This window comes from Podarcis cretensis, assembly GCF_951804945.1.
Source record: "Podarcis cretensis genome assembly, chromosome: 2".
In the NCBI taxonomy this organism is placed as follows: domain Eukaryota; kingdom Metazoa; phylum Chordata; class Lepidosauria; order Squamata; family Lacertidae; genus Podarcis; species Podarcis cretensis.
Genome location: NC_137171.1, coordinates 116,688,486 through 116,715,168, shown reverse-complemented (window position 1 = coordinate 116,715,168; position 26,683 = coordinate 116,688,486). Strand labels below are relative to the sequence as shown.

The 26,683-nt window shown below is 44.8% G+C and overlaps 2 protein-coding genes across 6 annotated transcripts in view; both read right to left on the bottom strand.

Moving 5' to 3' along the window:
* LOC307208588 (uncharacterized protein) overlaps nt 1-4,275 on the bottom strand; it is a 54,879-nt gene extending 50,604 nt beyond the window's left edge. The window contains exon 1 of the mRNA XM_079963354.1: nt 1,155-4,275. Coding sequence (XP_079819480.1) covers nt 2,606-4,273 — 1,668 coding nt within the window. The 5' untranslated portion in view covers nt 4,274-4,275 and the 3' untranslated portion in view covers nt 1,155-2,605. The remainder of the gene's footprint in view (nt 1-1,154) is intronic.
* Nucleotides 1-25,860, bottom strand: part of LOC307205997 (uncharacterized protein) — a gene marked incomplete at its 3' end in the record, with an annotated part of 53,509 nt that extends 27,649 nt beyond the window's left edge. The window contains exons 1-2 of one of the 5 annotated variants that reach the window (XM_079958781.1): nt 14,830-15,045; nt 12,085-12,465 (exon numbers count right to left, since the gene is read on the bottom strand). In XM_079958781.1, the coding sequence (XP_079814907.1) occupies nt 12,085-12,465; nt 14,830-15,012 (564 nt within the window). In that variant the 5' untranslated portion in view covers nt 15,013-15,045. The other 4 variants (XM_079958782.1, XM_079958783.1, XM_079958785.1 and 1 more) reach the window with 4 other exon arrangements.
* Between the last annotated feature and the right edge of the window lie 823 nt (nt 25,861-26,683).

Here is a 26,683-nt window from a genome sequence, read left to right as displayed (position 1 = left end):
CAGCTGTTTAGGAAAAATAAGAATAGCAGGAGATACGATCACAATGTCAGCATCACCCTTGAGCCAGTGCTACCAACTGGACTCATCCACTTCAGCCCCAACTGGGCTAGGCGAGCTGGGTAGCACTTCCAGAGACCACTTTCTACACAGGAACAGGTCAAAGTGCTGTGGACTCACAGCTTAGAGTTGTGAGCACCGGATTCACTTCCACAAGACAGTCGTTGCACAACAGAGTATAGCAGAGTATAGCAGAGCATAAACGACTCGGAGAGCAGCTCTGTAGAATATCTTCTTTATTCTATCTACAACTATAATACACAACTATATACAGAGCTGCATGAAGTCTAAATTAAAAATGAATGCTGAACTGCACTGAGTGCCTGCAGCTGCTCTTAGCAGCAACCTTCAACCTTATCTATACACACGATCTCTAACACTCAGTCTCTCTCTCTCCGACACACTGACTGACACTTTGATGTGAGGCTGGAGCGGAATAAGTAGAGAGCAGAAAACCGCCCCTCCTCTCTGAAGAATCAGTAGAGAACATCAGGAGATTCTTGGGTATGTAGGGGTGAAATTTCCTCACACAAACCTCCCATGTTAGGTTTGGTCTAGCAAGCCTTTTTAAAGTGGATTAGAGAGAAAGTGCAGGGAGGAGGAATATTCACCACCAAAGCTAAACAGAACCTCCATGTCTAGAGGCAGTGGAACTGTGACCTCCAGGTGCTGGAAACCCAGGTGAGAGGAGGGCACTTACCTTTCCCGGAAGCCCCTCAGTGTCTGGGAACAGGGTCTGGTCTGCTCCCCCTACACTCCCACTGGGCCTCTGACTGGCATCCGCAGCTCCCCTGAAGGAGAGGACACCATCCCCGGAGTGGGGAGGACTGGGAGCCTGTGGGGTTTCCCACCCTGAAGGAGGGGGCTGCATCGTCTTCAGGAAATCCTGCTTCTGGGCCTCCCAGTGCTGCTGCTGCTGCCCCTCCTCTTGCTCCTGTTTAATCTGACATAAATCTGCCCGAGGTAGAAGATCCCTGATGGTCCCAACTTGGCCAGCAGGTTTCCTTCCTTTGCACTCCAGTCTCTCCCTTTGAGTGGGTCTCCTGGATCCCTGCTCTTCTATTTTTATACTACCCTGCTGGAAAAGAAATAAACACAAAGGAAAAAAAATTCCTTCCAGTAGCACCTTAAAGACCAACTAAGTTAGTTCTTGGTATGAGCTTTCGTGTGCATGCACACTTCTTCAGATACACTGAAACAGAAGTCACCAGACCCTTCTATATAGTGAGAAGGTGGGGAGGGGTATTACTCAGAAGGGTGGTGGGAATGGGTGATTTGCAGATAGCTGTGATGAGCCTGTTGACGACTCTTAACGACTGCAATAGGTCTTACAGGAAAAAGCAAGGGGTGAGAAGGTGAAAAATGGCTTTGTCATGTATAATGAGATAAGAATCCAATGTCTTTGTTCAGACCAGGTCTCTCCATGGTTTTAAGTTTGGTAATAAGTTGCAATTCAGCAGCTTCTCTTTCCAGTCTATTTCTGAAATTCCTTTGTAGTAGAACAGCTACTTTGAGATCTTGTATATAATGTCCTGGGAGATTGAAGTGTTCTCCTACTAGTTTCTCTGTCTTGGTTTCTCATCTGAAGAAGTGTGCATGCACACGAAAGCTCATACCAAGAACTAACTTAGTTGGTCTTTAAGGTGCTACTGGAATGAATTTTTTTATTTTGTTTTGACTATGGCAGACCAACACGGCTACCTATCTGTAACAAAGGAAAATAATATTCAAGAATAAAAACAAAAGCACATTTTTTAACCATTACCCAGTTTTTGAATTACATTATTACTCTTTCTATCTCTGATGTTCAGGCTGTGAATGACAATCATTATGTCACCGAAACGACTCCACCCAGGGACAAGGGGAAATTATCCAAAGACTGGGGGAAACATCAAGGTTTATTTTAGTTGTTTAGTTGTTTAGTCGTGTCCGACTCTTTGTGACCCCATGGACCAGAGCACGCCAGGCACTCCTATCTTCCACTGCCTCCCACAGTTTGGTCAAACATGCTGGTAGCTTTGACAACACTGTCCAACCATCTCGTTCTCTGTCGTCCCCTTCTCCGTGGGCCCTCCATCTTTCCCAACAACAGGGTCTTTTCCAGGGAGTCTTTTCTTTTCATGAGGTGGCGAAAGTATTGGAGCCTCAGCTTCACGATCTGTCCTTCCAGTGAGCACTCAGGGCTGATTTCCTTAAGAATGGAGAGGTTTGATCTTCTTGCAGTCCATGTAACAATCAAGAGGCTCCTCCAAAACCATAATTCAAACACATAAATTCTTCGGCAATCAGCCTTCTTTATGGTCCAGCTCCCACTTCCATACATCACTAAATTCATGTATACGTGTATACAAATTTAAGTACAAACACTAAAATATCATTACATGTATTTACAACTGATTTCCCCCTTAAGAGTTTCTTGATGTAAGTAGTGAACCCTGAGTGAAAAACTCCATACAATTATATTGTTTGCCTAGTGCGAATTTGCTAATGAATATTAAGGTCTCCACTCCCTCTGATGCCGTTTCGACATTCAATACACCTGTAGTTTTCATCGTGTGTGACTTCGCTGATATCTTCTAAGGTGTCCACTTTGACTGAAGCTCTTACCGCACTCCATACATTTAAATGGTTTCTGCCCTGTATGACTTCGCTGATGACTTTTAAGTGCCCCACTTCGACTGAAGCTCTTTCCACAATCCAAACATTTAAATAGTTTCTCCCCTGTGTGAGTTTGTTGGTGTATTCTAAATGATTCACTATAACTGAAGCTCTTTCCACATTCAATACATTTAAATGGTTTCTCCCCCGTGTGAGTTCGTTCATGTAGTCTAAGTTTTCCATTAACACTGAAGCTCTTTCCACACTCAAAACATTCAAATGGTTTCTCCCCCGTGTGAGTTCGTTGATGTATTCTAAGTGCTCCACATTCACTGAAGCTCTTTCCACATTCAATACATTTAAATGGTTTCTCCGCCGTGTGAGTTCGTTGGTGTATTCTAAGTGCTCCACTTTTGCTGAAGCTCTTTCTACATTCAATACATTTAAATGTTTTCTCCCTTGTGTGACTTCGTTGATGTATTCTAAGTGCTCCACTTTCACTGAACCTCTTTCCACATTCAATACACTTAAATGGTTTCTCCCCTGTGTGAGTTCGTTGGTGTATTCTAAGTTTTCCACTAACACTGAAGCTCCTTCCACACTCAAAACATTCAAATGGTTTCTCCCCCGTGTGAGTTCGTTGATGTATTCTAAGTGCTCCACATTCACTGAAGCTCTTTCCACATTCAATACATTTAAATGGTTTCACCCCTGTGTGAGTTCGTTGGTGTATTCTAAGTGCTCCACTTTTGCTGAAGCTCTTTCTACATTCAATACATATAAATGGTTTTCCCCCTGTGTGTGTTCGTTGATGTATTCTAAGTGCTCTACTTCCGCTGAAGCTCTTTAAACATTCAATACATTTAAATGGTTTCTCCCCCGTGTGAATTCGTTGGTGTATTCCAAGTTTTCTACTTTCACTGAAGCTCTTTCCACATTCAGGACATCTAAATGGTTTCTCACCTGTGTGAGTTCGTTGATGTATTCTAAGGTGTTCATATCGACTGAAGCTCTTTCCACATTCAATACATTTTAATGATTTCTCCCCTATGTGAGTTCGTTGGTGTATTCTAAGTGATCCACTATCACTGTAGCTCTTTCCACATTCAATACATTTAAATGGTTTCTCCCCTGTGTGAGTTCGTTGGTGTATTCTAAGTGATCCACTATCACTGAAGCTCTTTCCACATTCAATACATTTAAATCGTTTTCCCGTGTGAGTTCGTTGATGTATTCTAAGATTTCCATAATGACTGAAGCTCTTTCCACATTCAATACATTTAAATGGTTTCTCCCCTGTGTGAGTTCGTTGGTGTATTCTAAGTGCTCCACTTTTGCTGAAGCTCTTTTCACATTCCATACATTGAAACGGTTTCTCCCCTGTGTGAGTTCGTTGGTGTCTTCTAAGTGCTCCACTTTCACTGAAGCTCTTTCCATTCAATACATCTAAATGCTTTCTCCCCTGTGTGAGTTTGTTGGTGTCTTCTAAGTGCTCCACTTTCACTGAAGCTCTTTCCGCATTCAATACACTTAAATGGTTTCTCCCCTGTGTGAGTTCGTTGGTGTATTCTAAGTTTTCCACGAGCACTGAAGCTCTTTTCACACTCAAAACATTCATATGGTTTCTTCCCTGTGTGAGTTTGTTGGTGTATTCTAAGTTTTCCACTAGCACTGAAGCTCTTTCCACACTCAAAACATTCATATGGTTTCTCCCCTGTGTGAGTTCTTTGATGTATTCTAAGGTCTCCACTTTGACTGAAGCTCTTTCCACATTCAAGACATTTAAATGGTTTCTCCCCTGTGTGAGTTCTTTGATGTATTCTAAGGTCTCCACTTTGACTGAAGCTCTTTCCACATTCAATACATTTAAATGGTTTCTCCCCTGTGTGAGTTCGTTGGTGTCTTCTAAGTGATCCCCTATCACTGAAGCTCTTTCCACATTCAATACATTTATATGGTTTTTCCCCTGTGTGCGTTCGTTGATGTATTCTAAGTTCTCCACTTTCACTGAAGCTCTTTCCACATTCAATACACTTAAATGGTTTCTCCCCTGTGTGAGTTCGTTGGTGTATTCTAAGTGATCCACCAGCACTGAAGCTCTTTCCACATTCAATACATTTAAATGGTTTCTCCCCTGTGTGAGTTCGTTGGTGTCTTCTAAGTGATCCCCTATCACTGAAGCTCTTTCCACATTCAATACATTTATATGGTTTTTCCCCTGTGTGCGTTCCTTGATGTATTCTAAGTTCTCCACTTTCACTGAAGCTCTTTCCACATTCAATACACTTAAATGGTTTCTCCCCTGTGTGAGTTCGTTGGTGTTTTCTAAGTGCTCCACTTTCACTGAAGCTCTTTCCACATTCAATACATTTAAATGGTTTCTCCCCTGTGTGAGTTCGTTGGTGTCTTCTAAGTGATCCCCTATCACTGAAGCTCTTTCCACATTCAATACATTTATATGGTTTCTCCCCTGTGTGACTTCGTTGATGTATTCTAAGATTTCCACAATGACTGAAGCTCTTTCCACATTCAATACATTTAAATGGTTTCTCCCCTGTGTGAGTTCGTTGGTGCATTCTAAGTTTCCAACTTGTACTGAAGCTCTTTCCACATTCAATACATCTAAATGGTTTCTCCCCTGTGTGAGTTCGTTGGTGTATTCTAAGTTCTCCACTTCGACTGAAGCTCTTTCCACACTCAAAACATTCAAATGGCTTCTCCCCCGTGTGAATTCTTTGGTGTATTCTAAGATTTCCACTATGACTGAAGCTCTTACCACACTCCATACATTTAAATGGTTTCTTCCCTGTGTGAGTTTGTTGGTGTATTCTAAGTGTATCATTTCGACTGAAGCTCTTTCCACAATCCACACATTCAAATGGTTTCTCCCCTGTGTGAGTTCGTTGGTGTATTCTAAGTTCTCCACTTTGACTGAAGCTCTTTCCACACTCAAAACATTCAAATGGCTTCTCCCCCGTGTGACTTCGTTGATGTATTCTAAGATTTCCACAATGACTGAAGCTCTTTCCACATTCAATACATTTAAATGGTTTCTCCCCTGTGTGAGTTCGTTGGTGTATTCTAAGTTTCCCACTTTGACTGAAGCTCTTTCCACACTCAAAACATTCAAATGGCTTCTCCCCTGTGTGAATTCTTTGGTGTATTCTAAGATTTCTACTATGACTGAAGCTCTTACCACACTCCATACATTTAAATGGTTTCTTCCCTGTGTGAGTTTGTTGGTGTATTCTAAGTGTATCATTTCGACTGAAGCTCTTTCCACAATCCACACATTCAAATGGTTTTTCCCCGGTGTGAGTTCGTTGGTGTATTCTAAGTGTGCTGCTTATGCTAAAACTCTTTCCACATGCCGTACATTTAAATAGTTTCTCTCCTTTGTGACTTTTTTGTTGTATCCTCAATTTCTTTGTTTTCCCCCATAAATTCACATGTGGCTTCATAGAATTCTGACTTTCATCTTCCTCACCTGTTTGGGAGTCTGGGAGGAAAGAGAATTCTGTTAGACTTTCAAGAAAGACAAAAAGGGAACTGAACACATGTCAATCCCAATCTGTACCTTCTCTCATTTTAACACCTTCATTCTCCACTATCCTCTCTAGGTTCCAAATTTTACGAAAGCTGATGAGATAGTGGCAAGAGCAACACATGATCACTCCATTCACACTTAATAAAGCACCATCGTTTTATAATACAGATCTCTGGTGGAACTGGCTTATTAGACACATCTATTTTTTCTTTCTGAAGTGAAGAAATGATCTCAGGCTCAAGTAACAGTATTTCCCTTGTGAAATAAATAAAACTTAAGTGCTACATGTAACTGTAAAAATATTGCACTATGTTGGAACCTAAGAAGAGCCTGCTGGATCAGGCAAAGGCCCACCTAGTCCAGCATCCTCTTCTCACAGAGGCCAACCAGATGCCTGTGGGAAACCAGCAAGCAGGATTGGAGCACAAGAGTCTTCTCTGCCTTCGTGTGCTTTCCAGAAACTAGTATCAAGAAGCATGATTGCCTAGACCACGAGGGCAGAGCAGGGACGTCAGTCTTATCCTTTTTTTCAAGCTATCCATGTTGCTGGCCATCACGGTCTCCTGTAGGATAGATTCCATAGATGAACTACGCTTCTGTTGATTCATCTTTTGCAGCCTTTATAGGCAGATAAATGTATTATGGCCTAAGCTTTTGTGGGCTGCAGTCCGACAAAGTGGACTCTTGACCAGGAAAGCTGGTGCCACTATAAACCTCTGAGTCTCTTTGTTGGCTTTGTGTACTTATTTTGAAATTTGCACCAAGGTTGTACCACAGTATCTCCATGGAAGCTTAGGGACGGACAAAATTACAGGGTGTCAGCTCCGTGAATCTCAAGCCTCTCGTGCCTCCGCTGACAGAGCCTGAGAACGCAAGAGATGTGATTCAGTTGGAATGTGAAGCAGGGGAGGAGCAGCCAAGCTGCAGCAGGAGCAAAGAACGAGGAGCAGGAAGAGGGGGTGCCGGCGGGGGGGGGGGCACAGACTGTTATCTCCAGTTTGAGCTCTGACACAGAGCCCCCGAAATAGCCTGTCCAAAAAATCGTAGGCTCGAGAGAATCTGCGAGAAGAGGGGAAAAGAAAGCGAAAGTGGGGGCTTCTTTGCTGGAGGACTCGGCAACTGCAAGCTGGGATGAACAGGCCGAAGACTGAGCTCCACAGTGATTTATGAGTTTGAGATAATTACTACTGGAGTTGTCTCATGTCTGTGCGGAAGAAACAAGCCATTACGCAGGGGTACTAAAATTATTATCCCACTCACTCACTCACTCACTCACTCACACAAACAACCCCAGTCTGCACTTAGGGAAGGGGCGCAGCTGAGGGGCAGGACGTCTGCAGGAGGGCACAGGGGCAAACATCTCTGGCTCAGGCTGGCACGGACCCTGCCGGAGACCCTTGGGAGCTGCTCCCTTCAGTCCTGAGCTCAAGGGGCAGAATGAGGGCTCCAAGGCAGCTGCTGCTTCCCGGTGGACGATGCATATAGTCGCTCACGGATCAGCGGCGGAGCTGGGGCTTTTGCCGCCCCTCTCCCTGTCCCTCTGCAGGGAGGCCAGCCCCTTTTGACGGTTCTCCTCACGGCGGAGAGGGAAGCGGAGGCAGGGGGGGAAAGGAAGAGCAGTGTAGCAGGGAGGTGCCCCTCTCACTCTGCAGCCCCAATCCTAAGTGCAGAGCCTCCAGCCACAGGAATTGTGTATCATGATAACTGGTCCTTTGTCCCATAACCCCACCAAACTGGTAAGGTGCCTGCATTTATTGTGTTTTGATGCTGGTGGAATGTATCATTCTGACCCTGTCTATAAAAAATAAGAGTAATAGAAACAATTTAAATACATTAATTATAAATAATTATGTGAAGCATTTCATTCCCCTTCACCGATTTTTCAGGATTGGTGTGCAACATCATTATAATCAATTATTCTTGCCATTGAAATAACACCTAAGATTTCAAAGCCTGGAGGAAGAAAATCTGCCCCCACTACTTTAGGAAATGGATTCAGAAACAAAGAGCTGCTTCGGAGAAGGCCTCACCCCTTCCTTCTTCCTGTCAGGAACTTCCTTCCATTTGTCTCCTCTCCATCTTTTCCTCTTTCTCCCTCCACCATCCATCTGTCCCTGTCCCCTTCTCCTCATCCCTGGAACTCACCAGATTTCTCCAAGGGTCCTGGGAGGGAATGCTCAGAGGTTGTGGGGAGGGATGCGGGAGACAGCCTGACCAAGTCACCCGTCCATCTTCCTACTTCCATCCTCGCCAGGGTTGCAGGTTCAGCTTCCTGAGGAGCGCAGAATCCAGAGCCAGTTGCAGCTTCCTGGGAGGGAGGGAAGAAACAGCCAAGGGAGTCTGAGAGCCCCTGCAGGGATTCTCCTGCCCAAGACATTCTGCTGCCCCTGGAGAAGCCCCAATTGGGCACCCCCTAGCGGAAAAAATGCTAATTGTACTGTATCCTTAAATTCTTCAGAGCACAAGGGGGTTTCTTCATTCCCGCAGCTCTAAAATTATACAAGGCCAAAACTTTGGCACAACTCTTCTATGGTTCTTTTTGGGTCCACCTTCCTCTGCTTTCTCCCCACTTGAGAGAGTTCAATCCAGACTTCTTAGAGCTCTCCTCCAATTCCCCAGATGTGTCTCAAACGCATGGGTTAGCTTGGAAATGGGGATGATGAGAGTGGAGGCTAGCATCTGCCTAACATCAATTTACAAATGGCTGACATTGAACCTGCTCCCCCGAGGGATAGCCCCATTGATCCTCTGTGACCAATTCCAGTCGGGCTGGCAGACTGCAGTCCTGAACACCCTCCGGAAACTGGGTTTTGCCCCTCAAGCCCTTCTAAGTCTGGGCTTGGGCCAGGCAAAAGCTACGGTCAGGCAAAGAATATTAGACACTGAGAGACAGCAGGACTGTGCAAGGTGCCCCAACTATAGAATTGGAGAAATCGAGAGATATATAGCCGCACTGGCAGCATATCTCTTCTTTCTCGTATCTAGGGATGCAAGAAGGGCCTTTACACTCGCCAGAGGCTCGGCTCTTCCCTCGCTGGTCCTGGATGAAGCCTTTAGAAGGGTCCCGTATGCTCAGAGACTTTGCACCTGTCCATTGGGAGAGATAGGAAGCCCAGAACACTTGTTCTTTAAATGTCCCTATTATGAAGAGGCACGTAGTAAGATCATGGATCCCCTACTGGTGAGGATAGCCGATCTCCCGCAAAAGCAAAAAATTGACCTTTTGCTGTTAGGCAAAGATCAAAAGATGACCTGGATGGTCGCCAGATTCTGTGTACATTTCTGTAGGCACAGACCATCGCCCAACTCAAAATAGTCCGACATGAAAAGCCCCAAACACGGTTCCATGGGTGACTCTGAGACAACTCCCTGGGACAGTTTATTGTTGTACATTGTTTCTAAATTTAGCGTTGAACATTGTTTTAATTGTCTGTTTTAACCATATTTGCACAGCAGTTTCTAATGTTGTGAGTGTCCTCTATTTAAGAGGCTTCTACTCTGCAGTCTCTTATAGTTGTTTTAACTGCGAGTCTTTTAGTTCTTATGCTCTTACAGTTGTTTTAACTGTGTGTCTTTGTTTGTTTTTAGTTCTTATCTGTTTTAATTATCAGGTTTTTTTATCCATCCATTATCCGTGTTTAATCTTGTATTTTATTTAGATGTTTTATCCTATGCCTGTTTCCATGTCCTAATTTGCTCTAACAATTATTGGTTAAAAAAATCCTAACTGCTATTTTATCTATATGCTTTTTAATCCTGGCCTATGACCGTAATAAAGTTCAGTCACAAGCGGGCACCCCCTTCCCAAGATCCCCCACCCATTTTCAAATACCTTTGGCAATTCCTTTCACCTGCCTGTCCCGCCTCCCTTCCTAAGGCTGGCATGGTATGCACATTAGTGGCCTGAGAGTAGATCCCTTGGAACTTAAGAGTTAATCTGCCAAGGACTGCTCTGAATACATGGGTGGCCCTTGCATGGAGAAGAAGGAAGCCCCTTGCTTGCATCTGGACCCCCTGGGAGAGGCGGGGGATCCGCCCACTGCTCCCTCTGCCCTCGCTGCCTCCTCCTCTGCCCTCCTGCCCTGCAAAAACCCTTTGCTCTTGTTCCTCAGGGGAGAGAGGCGGCTGAGGGAAAGAGCCTTCAAACCCATCCCTTTCCTCCTCTGCTCCCCCTCCTGTCCTTTTGGGAAACAGGAACTTTGGTCAGGAGTAAACAACTCAGACGGCAAGTTCGCAAGATAAGCACTTTGGAGCACTTCTTGCTCCTACTATGTGTGTGTTTGGACTTAGAGGACAACTTACATGTTTGCACCACGTGATTCCTTAAAGAGGGCAATTCTTTAAATCTGAAGGCCATTTCTACAAAATGGAAGACTTCCGAAGGCAGCCTTTTACAAGGAAATTTTTGATGTTTTTTATTTTGTTGGAAGCTACACAGATGGGCAGAGGCAACCCAGTCAGATAGGCAGGGTGCAAGTAATAATAATTGGCAGTTTGCATCCCTGCGATGGGGTGAGCTCCCGTTGCTCGGTCCCTGCTCCTGCCAACCTAGCAGTACGATAGCACATCAAAGTGCAAGTAGATAAATAGGTACCGCTTGGGCAGGAAGGTAAACGGCATTTCCGTGCGCTGCTCTGGTTCGCAAGAAGCGGTTTAGTCATGCTGGCCACATGTCCCGGAAGGTGTACGCCGGCTCCCTCGGCCAATAAAGCAAGATGAGCGCTGCAACCCCAGAGTTGGTGACGACTGGACCTAATGGTCAGGGGTCCCTTTACCTTTTTAAGCCTGTCCTGGTAGGCATGCTGATCAGAGACTCTGTCCAAACAACCCCTTCGAATGCAACAGGGCTTCCTATTTTTACTGCTATCAGTGGAATCAGTCAAACCACGAAGCCACTGATCAGCCAGAGTTTCCTGTTTTCACCAAGCACAGTTTGAAGTTAGCTTAATATCCCAGCTTATTCCAAAGCTGGCAGCTGTAGTTTCCTGGCTTGGGCAAAATGGAAAGTTTGATAGTTATGGCTCATAAGAGACTGCCTGGTTTCATCACAGTTCACCCTCAGGGCCGGCCCAATCATGAGGTAAGCTGGGACAATTGGGTCAGGAGGCAGATGCAGGGAGATATGGGACCAGCACGTTCCCAGCTCCCCTGTTTGTTAGCCTTGCTGCCAGTGCAGGACCACAGCTGGTAAATTTGTGCAACTACCCATGCAGAGTCCTTCTCTTTTCCCCTCTCTCACTAAAGGTTGGGTGGGGGTCCTTCCTGGAGTGATGCATTCTGTTTGTGGGGGCCAGGAGACTGTGGTGGCGGCTAGAATTTTTAGTTTTAAACTTGGGTCAACTTAGGCTTTAGCATAACTTTGCTGCAGCAATGCATTAAAAACTGTTCCTATTTTTAACCCAGCTTTTCAGGCTGTGATTTAGTCATCTGAACCTGGCCATTATCTTAATAAATCTTGCAGCAACCTTGCAAGGTAGGCCAGTGTTACTCTATTTGAACTGCACATGGCAGTGCTGAGGCTGCAAGACGTGCCAAGATTTCTACCCCAGTGGGGAGCAAAAAGAGCATTTTGGAAATGGAGGAAATTTAGAGGAGGAAAATGGAGGTTGGTGGAAGGACCCCTCTTCTGACATAGCTTCTGCTCTGATGAAATTCCAAGTCCCCTGTGGTTGCTTTATTAAAGTAACAACATCAGGAGATATGATCACAAAACTCCCATGTATAAGAAAGTTTGGTCTAGCAAGCCTTTTAAAAGTGGATTAGAGAGAAAGTGCAGGGAGGAGGAATATTCACCACCAAAGCTAAACAGAACCTCCATGTCTAGAGGCAGTGGACCTGTGACCTCCATGTGCTGGAAACCCAGGTGAGAGGAGGGCACTTACCTTTCCCAGAAGCCCCTCAGTGTCTGGGAGCAGGGTCTGGTCTGTCCCCCCTGCTCTCCCACTGGGCCACCGACTGGCATCCGCAGCTCCCCTGAAGGAGAGGACACCATCCCCGGAGTGGGGAGAACTGGGAGCCTGTGGGGTTTCCCACCCTGAACGAGGGGGCTGCATCGTCTTCAGGAAATCCTGCTTCTGGGCATCCCACTGCTGCTGCGGCTGCCCCTCCTCTGGCTCCTGCTTAATCTGACATAAATCTGCCCGGGGCAGAAGATCCCTGATGGTCCCAACTTGGCCGGTAGGAGGTTTCTTTCCTTTGCACTCCAGTCTCTCCCTTTGAATGGGTCTCCTGGGTCCCTGCTCTTCCATTTTTATGCCACCCTGCTGGAAAAGAAATAAACACAAAGTAAAATAAAACCCAAGAATAAAAACAAAAGGACATTTTTTAACCATTTGCCAGTTTTTGAAATATATTATTACACTTTCTATTTCTAATGTTCAGGATGTGAATGACAATCTTTATGTCACCCAAACAACTCCACCCAAGGACGAGGGGAAGTTATCCCAAGACTGGGGGAAACGGTTTATGGAAGTACAAATAATATTTTTTTTTGGGGGGGGGGGGAACCAAGGCAGTGGGAGGGAAATCCAAAAACAACCCAGTGAGAGGACTGAGCATGTTCAGTGGACAGGGAATGCTGATCCTGGCTGCAACTTCTAGCATGTTGGAAAAGAAACAACAGATCTTTGTATATGATTAAGGCTGTGACAGACCCACCTAACATTTAAAGTACATGGCTTCACCCAAGAAATCCTGCCAGCTGCAGTTTGTTAGGGGTGTTGAGAACTCTAGCAATAAACTACAGGTCCCGTGGTTCTCTGGGCGAAGCCACGTGCTTTAAATGTATGGGATCTGCACAGCCCAAGAAACTGACAAAAGGAATATTGAACAACAAAATCAAACAACCCACTCCGAAATATTTTATATTTGATGGTCACAAACTCTCTTGACTGAAGACATTCTAACTTGCAGTCCATTGGCTGCATATGGCTTCCCAAGCCACAGGGTGTGTCCTGCTAGTCCCTGCCGTTTCCATCTCCTGATATGATCATAGGATGAAGATCTCTGTCTGTCCTGGAGAGAAAGATGCCTAAAGGGCCCTTAGAGAGATCTTTTCAACTCCAATTTCAGCACAAACCAGCACAGTGCTGAAATGGGGCAAAAGGAAAATAAATGATCCCTCTGGCTGCTCTTTAAAGAGGATTTCTAAAGAACAATCTGAAGGGTCTTTTTCCCACAGATCTCCTTGCTAATTCAGAAGGGTCTTCTTGTGCTCTTATTTTTCCTCCCCCCAAGACTGGGGTTGGAAGGTCTAAACATGCTGATTGAGTTTGCAAGACTTGTATGTATGCTAGATGGCATGTCTGGTGAGTGTGTGCAGCACCTCTGGCGTGTGTGCATGTGACTTTATGGTCTGCATCTCTTTTCTGTGTGCGCATGCATGTGCATACATTGGCCACAAAGCTCACTGGAATGTGGCCTCCAGAATCAATGCAGCTTTAAGCCCATAAACGTTTCGTTCCTCCTGCTCTATCAGAAAGAACAATCAAATCTAAAGACTATCAGGAGGAGAGAACTCCTGGATCTACAATGTTCTCAATATCCTATGGACACAAACTGCAATGAGATTTCCCTTTAATTGCTTTGAGATTGTTTCCCTTAAAAATATGAAGCAGTATAGAAATGAAATGAGTAATAATCTGAAAATGAATAGCTAATTTCAATTTCGCCTTCCTCAGTCTTTAACAATACTGTCTTCAACGTTTTTATTATCATTAATTCATTTCCATATGCCACACTTCTTAAGAATCCTCCTTTCCTCTGCATTCTCTAAACTGTCACCCACTTCAACCCTCAGCCTTCAACTCTGCTGCCTTACTGAGGAAGGTGGAAATAAAACAATTAATGAATAAATAAGTCTTACTTATTTACACGCAGACACAAGAGGTCACTAGCTTTGACAGCTTGGGAAAAGATCAGATGCGTTCTCCGGGAAATAGATCTATTAGCTGTTTTATTAGTCATGACAGAACAACAGAACCTCCATGTGTAGGCACAGTGTACCTTGATTTGGGGAAGACAAAAGAAGCCATTTCCTTGCTAAATGAATCTGATGGACATCATTACCACAAAATGCGACGATGGTGGTGGCAAAGAGAGCTTTCAAAGGCGATCAGACCAATTCACCAAGGAGGGCGATAGGTTCATCAATGGCACTGGCAGAGGAAGGGGGGCAGGAGTAGTGGCTTGCAAAGGGTGTCAGGGGGCTGCACAGGAAGAGCCCCCCCCCCGCTGCACTGCTCTTCCATTCCCCCCCCCTGCCTCCCCTTCCCTCTCCGCCGTGGGGAGGACCCTGGAAGAGGACGGGGCTCCCTGCAGAGGGACAGGGAGAGGGGCGGCAAAAGCCCCAGCTCCGCCGCTGATCCGTGAGCGACTCTATGCATCGTCCACCGGGAAGCAGCAGCTGCCTTGGAGCCCTCATTCTGCCCCTTGAGCTCCGGACTGAAGGGAGCAGCTCCCCAGGGTCTCCGGCAGGGTCCGTGCCAGCCTGAGCCAGAGATGTTTGCCCCTGTGCCCTCCTGCAGATGCCCTGCCCCTCAGCTGCGCCCCTTCCCCTTCCTGCCCGGTTGGGGGGGGGCGCCCTGCAGCCTCTGACTCCGCTCGGGGCCTGATCCTGCCAGGCCCACCTGCTCTCCGCCTCCTGCACCTCGGACTCCTCGCTCCGTCCCTGCAGCGGAATCCGGCTCCTCTCCGGGGAAACTCGCCAGGCCACGGGGCCGCTGCTCCTCCGCTCTCCTCGGCGGGGGACAGGAAAGTGCAGCCGCTCTCGAGTCCCCCTGGCTGGCCCCCTTTCCTGCCTCTCTGGGCATCGGAGCTCGCTGGCTGTGGGTTGGGCCCTGGGGGGCTGCGAGGCTGGATGCGCCCCCTTGCGCTGTCCCTCAGAATTTATTCTATCATTGGAATCTACCTGGCATCTTATAAGATATCCAGAATGTTGCACAAATAAGTCTCCTTGTGATCTGATGTGCAGTCAATGGTTTCCTTATCAGCAAATATTTCCAGAAAGCTGGGACGATGCCACCCTGCAGCCATAGCTGTCAATTTTCAGATTTGAAAATAAGGGATCAGCAGCCTCACCTGTCCGGGGACAGTCTACTGGATATCTAACAGTCCGGGATAGCAGCTGGAATTGGCACTGGAATAAGGGAATTTCCCGCAAAGAAAGGGAAGGTTAACAGCTATGCCTGCAGCCCGAATGTGTAGCTGGAGGAGGCAGTCCAGTTCCCAGCTCTGCTGGTTGGGATCATGCAATCACTTAGCTCCAGCAACCGACCTTTCCAAACCCTCCAACATTTCTCTGATGAAAATAGGAACATCCCATTCCATAAATATAATTTTCCTATTTATATACCGCACATCTTATTACGTTGCCCCAGCCACTCTGGGAAGTTTCCAACATATATAAAAAACATAATAAAACATTAAACATTTTCAAACGTCCCTATACAGGATTGCCTTGTCAGATGCCCGGGGGTCGGATAACTCCATTCCCTCCAGCATTTCTTCAATGAAAATAGGGAGACCCTAAGGAGAAGCGGGACATTCTGGGATCAAATCAGAAACCAGGACGGCTTCTCTAAATCAGGGACATCCGTGGAAAATAGTGACACTTGGAGGGTTTCTCCTTCCCTGATTTTTCATTCACTGCCTCTGGTCTCCTGCATCCATTTAGCAGAGGAGGGGAGCGGTTTTGGCCTTCATACTTCTCCACCCCCCACCCCACCCCCAATATAACCAAAATCACACACACCATTTTGGAGTGAGGACCAAAAAAATAAAATCATTTTATTATTTTATTACTTATTTTTGCAGTTCAATCTACCGTATCTATAAATTTTATTGTTTATAGCCAATGGCCACCACAATACAATATGAGCACAAATCACACAGCTGCAAAACAAAAGCCATTGCATGCTCCAGACCAGGATAAATCTATAGCGTCCAAAATTAATTTTCACATTTCTTTCAATGGGAAGGATATAGGGCTGCAGAGTCCAGGTGGTGAGATCCAGATTAGAGTTTCTATCATCCTTGACTGTCTGCCCTGTGGCTGAAGCTGATGGGAACTGGACAACAACATCTGGGGACATCTCAATGGTTATTCTGTGATATACAGAATCTACAAAGGATTAAGGCACTGATCCAGAAGAGAATGAACTGAGAAGAGGCCCCACTGAATTATCTGAAGTGAAGCAGAGGAAGATCATTATGTAATAATAATAATAATTTATTATTTATACCCCGCCCATCTGGCTGAGTTTCCCCAGCCACTCTGGGCAGCTTCCAATCAAGTGTTAAAAACAGTACAGCATTAAATATTAAAAACATCCCTAAACAGGGCTGCCTTCAGATGTCTTTTAAACATAGGATAGCTGCTTATTTCCTTCACATCTGAAGGGAGGGTGTTTCACAGGGTGGGCGCCACTACAGAGAAGGCCCCCTGTCTGGTTCCCTGTAACCTCACTTCTCACAATGAGGGAACCACCAGAAGGCCCTCAGTATCCGGGCTGAATGATGGGGGTGGAGATGCTCCTTCAGGTATACAGGACCAAGGCCGTTTAAGGCTTTAAATGTCAGCACCAACACTTTGAAGTGTGCTCAGAAACGTACTGGGAGCCAATGCAGATCTCTCAAGACCGGTGTTATGTGGTCCCGGCGGCCACTAAATGTTAATAAGCAGAAACCTGTGCAGAAACAGAGACAATACGGCTGATGTGAAAGAAAAATGTTTCATAACAAACTATAAGAGAATTCAAGGGAGAACGTGCCCGTGTTTGAATAAGCAGAAGATTGTACAGTGGTACCTCGGGTTACATACACTTCAGGTTACAGACTCCTCTTCTATTCTTCTCAGTTATATGATTATGAAAGTAAAGTTCTTTTGAATAGCAAGAGTCTGGCCACTGTATAGTCTGTAAAAAGGAACTATCAACTAGAATAACTATTTGGCTTCCTAACTGTAAGCTACTCTGTTACTTTGGATATCATAAAAATTCAAAGACAGACAGACTTTAATGTTGTATACAGTGTAAGGCTGGGGAATTGAGAGGTGGGGAGAGCAAGCAGAGGGGGGAGGGGTAGTACACTTTCATTATTTTACGAAGTTCATATGCAAGGTGTTTGTGTCAGTGTGACATGGGTAGCTTCTCTTCCTTTTCATTTATTAGTTTTCATTGGCAGTGAGAAAGATTGGGGGGCCCAGGGCATAGTTGGTTGCCTTCAGTTGACTGCAGTAAAGGTGGCGGAGGCTGAACCATTTTGAGGAAGAGATAGTTGTAATTCTTGGTTTGGTCCTTCAAGTAAAGGTAAAGGTAGACCCAGTTGTAGACAACTCTGGGGTTGCGGCGTTCATCTCACTTTACTGGCCGACGGAGCCGGCGTACAGCTTCTGGGTCATGTGGCCAGCATGACTAAACTACTTCTGGTGAACCAGAGCAGCGCACAGCAACGCAGTTTGCCTTCCCGCCGGAGCGGTACCTTAATTGGCCTGGGAGCCGAGCCAGAGCTGCCAAGATAAGGACTCTTTGAGGTAAAGAGAGAGGCTCGGGCTCAAGGAAAACCTGAAATGGAATTTTTCCAAGCTGCGGAATGCCCTAAGTTAAATGAAAAAAATGATCAGACCAGGGCAAAATGGTGTGAGAGTTTGCTGCGTCAGTATGGAGTATGGCATACTGTGTCTCAAGCCCCTCCAGTTCCTCTGACAGATAGATGGAGGGCCCAGGATTCGAGGGCCATTGACATAATCGTCTTGTCCGTCTCTCTAGAGGAAATAAAAATGCTTGCTGGCAACGTGACGGCACCTAAGATGTGGAATGCTTTGAAAGCTGCCCATCTGCCAATCGTCCCAGCTCAGAGTCTGAATTCCCAGGGTGTGAGTGCATCGGAGGTCCTGGCTGTTTCCCAGAATGCGAGTGAATGCAGGGATGCAGAGGGCACCGGTTGCAAACTGCAGAGGGAGCAGACTGTGATGTCAGCCCAGGCAGCATTCCAGCCTCCAGGGGGAGCCAAGGAGTCGGCAGCTGAGAGCTCTGTTTCTCGTGGGAACCAAGGTCATCGTCTTTGCAGAGGCCGGAAGGCCAGAGGTAAACAAAGACAGATGCCTGCAGATGGCCCGAAGCAGAGGGGGGGTGAAGAGCCCACGCCAGTGGAAAACAAAGCGTTGTTTGCTGGCACTGCTTCACCAAAGGCTAAAGGCAAGTCTGATGGCCAGGAGCAGGGGGACAAGCTGCAAAAGCCTACGCCGGTGGAAAACAAGGTTTTGCTTGCTGAAAAGACTGCTCCAAAAGCCAGGTTTATTGTGGACTCAGGCGCCAAGCGCCATTTATCAAAGGATAGACACCTGTTTATCTCCTTCACACTGCAAGACGGAGAGATCCACCTGGCTGATGGAAGGACGTTGCAAATTGCAGGAGAAGGGACTGTTAAACTTGCAAGTTTGCATACAACCATCAGTAATGTACTTTATGTTCCAGGAGCTGCAGACAATTTGCTAAGTGTCCCACAGCTGACTGGGCGTGGTTTTGAGATTTCCTTCAAGAGGAGCGTCTGTTTCATCAGGAAAGGCAAAGAGGACGTTTTGCATGCAAAGTTTATGGATGGTTTATTCTGTATAACTTATGATGACAATGCTGTTGTGTCTAATGCTGATTCTTGTTGTGTTGCACAAACTAACAAAGTTCTTCATGCAGGATGCATTCACGATGCACATCGAAGATTTTGTCACCTCTCTTGGCAAGCGCTAGCCAAGATGCCAGAGTTGGTTGAAGGTTTGAACATCAAACCTTGTAAGTATCACATGAAATGTGTATCTTGTGCAGAGAACAAGGTGAAGGTTGCTCCAAAAGGCAAGGAGTCTAGCAGGCAGGCTTCCAAACCCTACCAGCTAGTGCACGCAGACCTGGTTGGTCCACTTGCGCCATCTTTGGGAGGAGCAAGGTATTTCATGGTTCTAATTGATTCCTTTTCCAGGTACATTCATGTGTTTATGCTTGAGCAGAAATCGCAAGCATTCCCTAAGTTCAAGGCATTCTGTGCTTGGTTGGAGAATGTTCGTGGTAAACGTATCGGCTGTCTTTTTACCGATCAGGGCGGGGAGTTCACTTCTCAGCAGTTTGAAGCTTTCCTGACTGAGAAGGGAATCCAGCATGACTTGTCAACGCCTAGATCGCCATGGATGAATGGACTTGCGGAGCGAGCAAATCAAACTTTGCTTCAAGGCCTGAAAACCTTGTTGCATGATGCCAACCTCCCTGAGAAGTTTTGGGGGGAAGCTCTGTCAACGGTTGTTTATACCGTTAATCGGAGACTGTCATCACCCATAGGTTGCACTCCGTACGAGAAGATGTTTGGTAAGAAACCGAACGTCAAGCACATGAAAATCTTTGGTTCTGACATGTGGGTACACACCCCACAAAGCAACAAGCTTGGGAAGCGTGGGGCACATGGTTTGTTCATGGGGTACGAGAAAGGTGCATACAGGATATGGATGACTAACTCTAAGTCCATTAAGTTCACCAAGAGTGTTGAGTACAATCCAAAGTGGGGGGAAAATGTGGGAATTTTCCAGTTACCCAGAGGAGGATGTGCACAAACCAGATAATGTTGAGAAAGCTGAGGATGAGGATGAGGATGATGATGATGATGATCAGAGTTCGGATTCCAGTTCAGTTGGTGGCGCTGCTGCTGCTGCCAGTGACAGTGATGACACAGCAGACTGCAAGAGCGCAAAGGCCTCAGTCAGACCATCTGATGCGTCTGACAATGAACTGGAAGAACCGCTGTTCACCATTGGTCACTTTTCTCCTAAGAAGGAGGAGATGAATCCAGAAGACTTACGTCTAGTTCGCAGGTCTGAAAGGGCGACCAAAGGCAGACCTCCAAAGAGATTTGCTGATGAGTTTGCTAAGAGGGCAACTGCTGTTCTTAGTAGCTCAGAGAAGGTGTGGGAACCTTCAAGCTTCAAAGAGGTTCAGGAGTTAACCTCTAAAGATGCTGAGCCTTGGCTAAATGGCATGAAGGCTGAAGTTGATTCCTTGAATAGGAACCAAACTTGGGAATTGGTACCGGTAGTCCCAGGAATGAGACTGGTTGGCAGCAAATGGGTCTTCAAGGCCAAGACAGATCAGAATGGCGAGGTTGTCAGACACAAAGCCAGATTGGTTGCCAGAGGTTTTTCACAGGTACCAGGACAGGATTACCACGAGACCTACTCGACCACCGTCAAATATGAGAGCATTCGGCTGATGCTCAAGATAGCTGCAGAGGAGAAACTGCATGTTTCCCATCATGACATTAATACAGCTTTTTTGTATGGGATTTTGGAGGAGCAGCTGTACATGCTTCCACCTGATGGAATGCAGATACAGAAGGGAATGGTCTGTAAACTGCGGAAATCCTTATATGGTCTCAAGCAGAGTGCCAGGTGTTGGAACACAAAACTCACTGAGACATTGCTTTCTCTAGGTTTTCACCAGGGCAAAGCTGATCCATGTGTGTTTATCAAGGAGGAGGGGCAAAACAAACTGTATTGTTTATGTTTTGTTGATGATCTTTTGATGTTTTGGAAGAATCAGGCTTTTTACCAAAGCACCCTAGCTCAACTGAAGGAGCACTTTGACATGAAGGATCTTTTTTAATGTTGTTAGCCGCCCTGAGCCCGGCTTCGGCTGGGGAGGGCGGGATATAAATAAAATTTATTATTATTATTATTACTTGGTGAGGTATCCAACTATCTTTCTCTGCAGGTGGAGAGGGACCAAACAGGTAATTTTCTGGTACACCAGACACAGAAAATTGCTGATGTATTAACCAGGTTGAATTTGGTTGATGCAAACCCAGCAGACACACCGATGGTGACAGGTTACCAGGTAGATGGTACTGCTGAAGCGTTTTCTGACACTACGCTGTACAGATGCATTCTAGGCAAGTTGAATTTCATTGCTAGATGCTCAAGACCTTCCAGTAGCACCTTAAAGACCAACTAAGTTAGTTCTTGGTATGAGCTTTCGTGTGCATGCACACTTCTTCAGATACACACATGCATGCACACAAAAGCTCATACCAAGAACTAACTTAGTTGGTCTTTAAGGTGCTACTGGAAGGAAATTTTTGTTTTGTTTTGACTATGGCAGACCAACACGGCTACCTATCTGTAACTGCTCAAGACCTGACATTGCTGTAAGCACTAACCTGCTTAGCAGACATGCTAACAATTTTACTGTTCAGGATTGGAAAGCTCTGAAGCGCATAGCCCGCTATTTGAAAGGGACTATGCACTACAGGCTGAGGTTCACCAGTCAGAAGACTGGAGGTCTTGAAATCTTTGCAGATGCAAGTTTTGGAAGTGACACCATGGATGGTACAAGCACTTCTGGAGTGTGCTACATGTACAACCACTGTCTGTTTGACTGGCTGTGCAAAAAGCAGACGACAGTGAGCCTAAGTTCCTGTGAAGCAGAACTCAATGCTTTGTCATTTTCACTCATGGATTGTGAATGGTTGATGCAACTGTTTAAGGACATTGGGGTTACTGTGAAATGTCCTGTACAAGTGTATCAAGACAATAGATCCTGTTTGGCTTTGCTGAACTCAGAGAGTTGCAAGCAAAGAACCAAGTACTTGCAGATTAAGCTACATCGTGCAAGAGAGTGTATTCAGAAAGGACTGATTCAGGTGTCCTACATGGCAGGAAATGAAATTCCTGCTGATCTGTTGTCTAAGGTTGTTAACAGAGAACAACTTAAGGTTTACGTACAGAGGTTGCAATTGGGTTGAACCACAGGTACTACAGGTTACACGGAAAGGGGGAGGATGTTAGGATATTTCCGTTCCACCTTAAGAGAGAGCAGGCTTGTGAGTCACAGAGTCTGCGCATTTCCTTTTACAGGATGTTTATGTTTGCTATTGCTTTCGTTTTCTCTCTCTCTGCGCCAGAACACACTAGCAGGCAGTCATGTTTGTTCTTTGTTCTGACCAACGCTGAATAAACATTCTAAATTATACTCTCCTGAGTGCAACTTTTGCTGTGTGAATTCTGCTGACAGAGTGTGCACCAGCCCAAGAATGTGGCAAGCTATTTCTTAGGCTTCGTGTCGCTAATTGCTGATACTGAATCTACGGGAGGTCGATGGATCGTCTGGCAGCCGGCATGGGGGCTCAGATGGACTTTATCTCCCTGGCAGTATCCCAACAGCTCCGTGTGCTACGCTGGCTCGCCAGATGCGGCTTGTCACGCTGGCCACGTGACCCGGAAGTGTCTGCGGACAGCGCTGGCTCCCGGCCTATAGAGTGAGATGAGCGCACAACCCTAGAGTCTGGCAAGACTGGCCCGTACGGGCAGGGGTACCTTTACTTTACCTTTACAACAATGCTGTATATTGCTCCCTGCTTATTTAACTTATATGCGGAATTCAACATGCGAAAGGCTTGAGTGGATGAATCCCAAGCCAGAATTAAGATTGCCGGAAGAAATATCAACAACCTCAGATATGCAGATGACACAACCTTGATGGCAGAAAGCGAGGAGGAATTAACCTCTTAATGAGGGTGAAAGAGGAGACCGCAAAATATGGTCTGAAGCTCAACATCAAAAAACCGAAGATGATGGCCACTGGTCCCATCACCTCCTGGCAAATAGAAGAGGAAGAAATGGAGGCAGTGAGAGATTTTACTTTCTTGGGCTCCATGATCACTGCAGATGGTGACAGCAGTCACGAAATTAAAAAGCGCCTGCTTCTTGGGAGAAAAGCAATGACAAACCTAGACAGCATCTTAAAAAGCAGAGATATCACCTTGCCAACAAAGGTCCGTATAGTTAAAGCTATGGTTTTCCCAGTAGTGATGTATGGAAGTGAGAGCCGGACCATAAAGAAGGCTGATCAATGGAGAATTGATGCTTTTGAATTATGGTGCTGGAGGGAACACGACAAGGTTCCCAATTTCCCTATTGCTTTTTATATCGGTCCTGGAGGTTCTCTTAAATATGATTAGAAGGGACCAATTGGTTAACGGTATACAAGTCGGAGCCAAACAGTACAAATTGAAAGCATTTGCTGGTGATCTAGTATTGACATTACAGGAGCCAGAATCTAGTACTAAAAGAGTATTGGAACTGATTCAAGAATTTGGTCAGGTTGCAGGATTCAAGTTGAGTAAGTTAAAAACTAAGGTTTTAGAGAAAAATCTAACAGTGACTGAGAGGGAGAGGTTTCAGAAGGAGACAGGTTTAACATTGGTTAAGAGAGTGAAATACCTGGGGGTTAATATGACTGCCAAGAATGTGAATTTATTCAAAGATAATTATGAAAAATGCTGGACGGAAGTGAAAAAGGATTTAGAAATATGGTCTAATCTGAAGCTTTCATTGCTAGGCCGTATTGCTGTGATAAAAATGAATGTATTGCCAAGAAGTGGCAGAGAGATATTTCTAGATTTGTCTGGCAGGGCAAGAAGCCCAGAATAAAATTTAAAATACTAACTGATGCAAAAGAAAGAGGTGGATTTGCCCTGCCAGACCTTAAACTTTACTATGAATCAGCTGTTTTTTGCTGGCTGAAAGAATGGCTGCTTCTTGAAAACTCAGACATTTTGGATTTAGGAGGTTTCAATAATGTATTTGGGTGGCATGCATATTTGTGGTATGATAAGGTCAAAGCACATAAAGCGTTTAAAAACCATATTGTCAGGAAAGCAATATTTAATGTCTGGATAAGATATAAGGACTTATTTGAAAATAAAACCCCAAGGTGGTTGTCACCAATGGAAGCGAAGGCTCAGAAAAAGCTCAATATGGAGGCCAAATGGCCGAAATATTGGGAAATTTTGGAATAAGAGGGAGATAAATTAAAATTGCAGAGCTATGAAAAACTAAAAAACAAAGTGTGAGATTGGCTTCATTATTATCAAATAATGGAGGCATACAATTTGGACAAGAAGATTGGCTTCCAGGTGGAAAAATCAAAATTGGAAACAGAACTGTTAGACCCCCAAACTAAGACTCTGTCAAGAATGTATAACTTGCTGTTGAAATGGAACACTCAGGATGAAACGGTTAAATCTGCTATGATTAAATGGGCACAAGATGTGGGACACAACATTATGCTGGCTGACTGGGAACAGTTATGGACCACAGGTATGAAGTTCACGGCATGTAATGCCTTAAGAGAGAATATTATGAAAATGATATACAGGTGGTACATGACACCAGTTAGGCACGCAAAAATATATCATTTGCCTGACAATAAATGTTGGAAATGTAAAGAGACTGAAGGTACATTCTTTCACCTTTGGTGGACGTGCCCAAGGATTAAGGCTTTCTGGGAGATGATCTATAATGAAATGAAAAAGGTATTTAAATATACCTTTCTGAAGAAACCAGAGGCCTTTCTCCTGGGCATGGTCGGTCAGTTGGTGTTAAAGAAGGATAGAAATTTTTTAATGTATGCTACAACAGCAGCAAGAATACTTATTGCAAAGTATTGGAAGACACAAGATCTACCCACCCGGGAAGAATGGCAGATGAAGGTGATGGACTATATGGAACTGGCGGAAATGACTGGCAGAATCCGAGACCAGGGAGAAGAGTCGGCAGAAGAAGATTGGAAAAAATTTAAAGACTATCTACAGAAACATTGTAAAATTAAGGAATGTTAGAAGGATGCTGGAATGAAATTATGCGGTTTTAGCAGTAATGTTATAGAATTAGGTAAAATTAGATCACGAATAGGTGAGAATGTAAAGTTACAATATATTAAGATAAATCATTAAGATAAAAGCAAAAATGGAAAGGATTTGCTGAAGTAACCAATTGAACTAGAATACAAAAAAGGGAGGTGTGAGGAGGTCAGGGAAACAAGTAAATGAAAGACAAGACATGTAAAGATTGATTTGTTTTTAATTGTTTTTATTTTTCTGTACTTTGTTTTTTTCTGTTTTCTTTTTCTTTTTGTAATTCTTTGAAACTTTAATAAATATTATTTATTTTTTTAAAAAAGAATTATGGTGCTGAAGGAGACTCTTGAGAGTCCCATGGACTGCAAGAAGATCAAACCTATCCATTCTGAAGGAGATCAGCCCTGAGTGCTCACTGGAAGGAAACATGCTGAAGCTGAGGTTTCAATACTTTGCCCACCTCATGGGAAGAGAAGGCTCCCTGGAAAAGACCCCCTTGATGTTGGGAAAGATGGAGGGCACACGGAGAAGGGGACGACAGACGACGAGATGGTTGGACAGTGTCCTCAAAGCTACGAACATGTGTTTGACCAAGCTGCGGGAGGCAGTAGAAGACAGGAATGCCTGGCGTGCTCTGGTCCATGGGGTCATGAAGAGTCGGACACAAATAAACGACTAAACAACAACAAACTTGCCAAATGAACCTTATATTGGCCCGTTTGACAAGACCAGCTACCATGTTTGAGTTGTTGTTGTTTTTTGGGGGGGGAGGGGAAAGGCTTAAGCATAATTTTGGGAGGCAGCAAATGGTCACATTTATTTATTTATTTTTAATAATATTTATTAAGGTTTTAAAGGTTACAAAAAGAAAAAATAATAACATCATATTAAACAACATCAAAAACAACACATCATAATAAGAAAAGAAAAAAAAGAAAAAAATACAAAAACAGAAAAATAAAGTCCATTAAAAAAATAACACATCTGTTTTCTTGACCTCCTCACACCTCCCTTTTTTGTATTCTAGTTCGGTTAACTATTTCAGCAAATCCTTTCCATCTTTTACAATTTTTGTCCTATAATTTATCTTAATATGATATAACTTTAGTTTCCCTCGTTTCACCAATTAACAGTCTATTTTTTCCTAATCCTTTATAACATTTCTGCTAAAACCACATAAGTTCATTCCAATATCTTTCTAACATTCATTAATTTTACAATGTTTCTGTAAATAGTCTTTAAATTTCTTCCAATCTTCTTCCACCAACTCTTCTCCCTGGTCTCGGATCCTGCCAGTCATTTCCGCCAGTTCCATATAGTCCATCACCTTCATCTGCCATTCTTCCCTGGTGGGTAGATCTTGTGTCGCAAATGGTCACATTTAAGACCTGTGGAATCGGTTATCTGTCACATGAGAAACAAGGCCTGATTCCCGCCCCCACCCCTTAATCCTCTCTAGCTATTTGCTGATCCATCAACCCAGATGGAACTAAAAATATTCCTAGTTCCCCGAATTCCTGTCAAAACTATCCCAAGGTGGTGTCAACCATAAATTTTCTCTACTATTTTGAACACATCAGATGAATTGATTCAATTCAATATTCATAAGCATGGAAATGAAAATGCTCCCCTAAGTTTCCTTGGTTGTCCACTTCCAATCTCAGCTCTTGGCAGACTGTTTCTGAACTGGGAGGCATTGGCTGGTTCCTGTCACCTGACAGCCGGAGGTTTCCAGAGAGAGAATGCAGAGTGCTGAGGAACCAGATGCTGAGACTTCAGCTAGAGTTCAACAACACAGGCGCTTGCTATATG